At 64.6% G+C, this 1,274-nt stretch overlaps 1 protein-coding gene across 2 annotated transcripts in view; it reads left to right on the forward strand.

Annotated features, from left to right (window-relative positions):
- HELT (helt bHLH transcription factor) overlaps positions 1 to 770 on the forward strand; it is a 2,042-nt gene extending 1,272 nt beyond the window's left edge. The window contains exon 4 of one of the 2 annotated variants that reach the window (XM_077762466.1): positions 271 to 770. In XM_077762466.1, the coding sequence (XP_077618592.1) occupies positions 271 to 770 (500 nt within the window). The remainder of the gene's footprint in view (positions 1 to 270) is intronic. The other variant, XM_077762458.1, reaches the window with a different exon arrangement.
- Positions 771 to 1,274: the final 504 nt, after the last annotated feature.

Genomic DNA, 1,274 nt, shown 5'->3' on the forward strand with positions numbered 1-1,274 from the left:
GCAAGAAGAAAGGAGAACAGGATTCTGGGGATGCTGGGTCAGTCCCCGACTCCGGTGGGGAAGGGTGGGGTCAGGCTCTTAAGGAAAAGGTCTTTTGCTTGCACTTTTCCGGTCTCCGGACCGGGTTGAGGGAGGACAGGCCTCGACTGGGAACTCGGGCCAGAAAACGTGACTGGGAGGTGCCGGGCACCCTCCTCAAGTCACGATGGGGAAGGGGCCGCTCAGGGCTTGCATGGTTTTTCCTTTCTGCGGGTTCACTCGCCGCTCCAGCAGAATTACTAGCGGAGTTTGCCAACTACTTCCACTACGGCTACCACGAGTGCATGAAGAACCTGGTGCATTATCTCACCACCGTGGAGCGGATGGAGACCAAGGACACCAAGTACGCGCGCATCCTCGCCTTCCTGCAGTCCAAGGCCCGCTTGGGCGCCGAGCCCGCCTTCCAGCCGCTGGGTTCGCTCCCGGAGCCGGATTTCTCCTATCAGCTGCACACAGCCGGGGCCGAGCTCACCGGCCACAGCCCCGGGGAGGCCTCCGTCTTCCCGCAGGGCGCCGCACCTGGGCCCTTCCCCTGGCCTCACGGCTCGGCCCGCAGCCCGGCGCTGCCCTACCTGCCCGGCGCGCCCGTGCCGCTCCCGAGCCCCGCGCAGCAGCACAGCCCCTTCCTGACGCCCGTGCAGGGGCTGGACCGGCACTACCTCAACCTGATCGGCCACGCCCACCCCAACGCCCTCAACTTGCACCCGCCCCAGCACCCCCCGGTGCTCTGACGCCACCTCGCCCTCCAGGTTTCTGCGCGCGCCCGGCGCTGCGTAGGACAAATGCTATCCATTGTACAGGTGTAAATAGTATACCAGCAGAAAAGCTGGGTGGGGGGAGGTCAAGAGCAAATTAGTCTCCCGAAGGATCTCCCCCTGGCAATAAACGTTTTCTGGTAAAGACCCAAGAGATGGATTTCTTTGTTACCTTCTGCCCTTCCACAACCACCCTTGGAGATGCCCGAGGGCGAGAGCCTGATAGGGCCCAGGTGTTGGTCCTGAGTACTTGGGGGTGGGTGGCGCTGCGGGGCTGAGGGGGTGGGGGAAGAGCCTAAATGGAGCGTCACTTCGGGGCGAGAATTTGGGTTCCCTCGGGGCTCCAGACCCTCACCCGACTGGAGCGCATCTTGGGGTTTTGCCTCAGAGAANCCCCCCCGCCCCCACCTCGAGACGAGGCCAGGGGTCGCGCGCGCACCACGCGCCGGTGGGCCCGGAGAGCCGCGCAGCTCAGGCCCG

The sequence above is a fragment of the Crocuta crocuta genome, unplaced genomic scaffold (assembly GCF_008692635.1).
Source record: "Crocuta crocuta isolate KB4526 unplaced genomic scaffold, BGI_CrCroc_1.0 scaffold90, whole genome shotgun sequence".
NCBI lineage: Eukaryota > Metazoa > Chordata > Mammalia > Carnivora > Hyaenidae > Crocuta > Crocuta crocuta.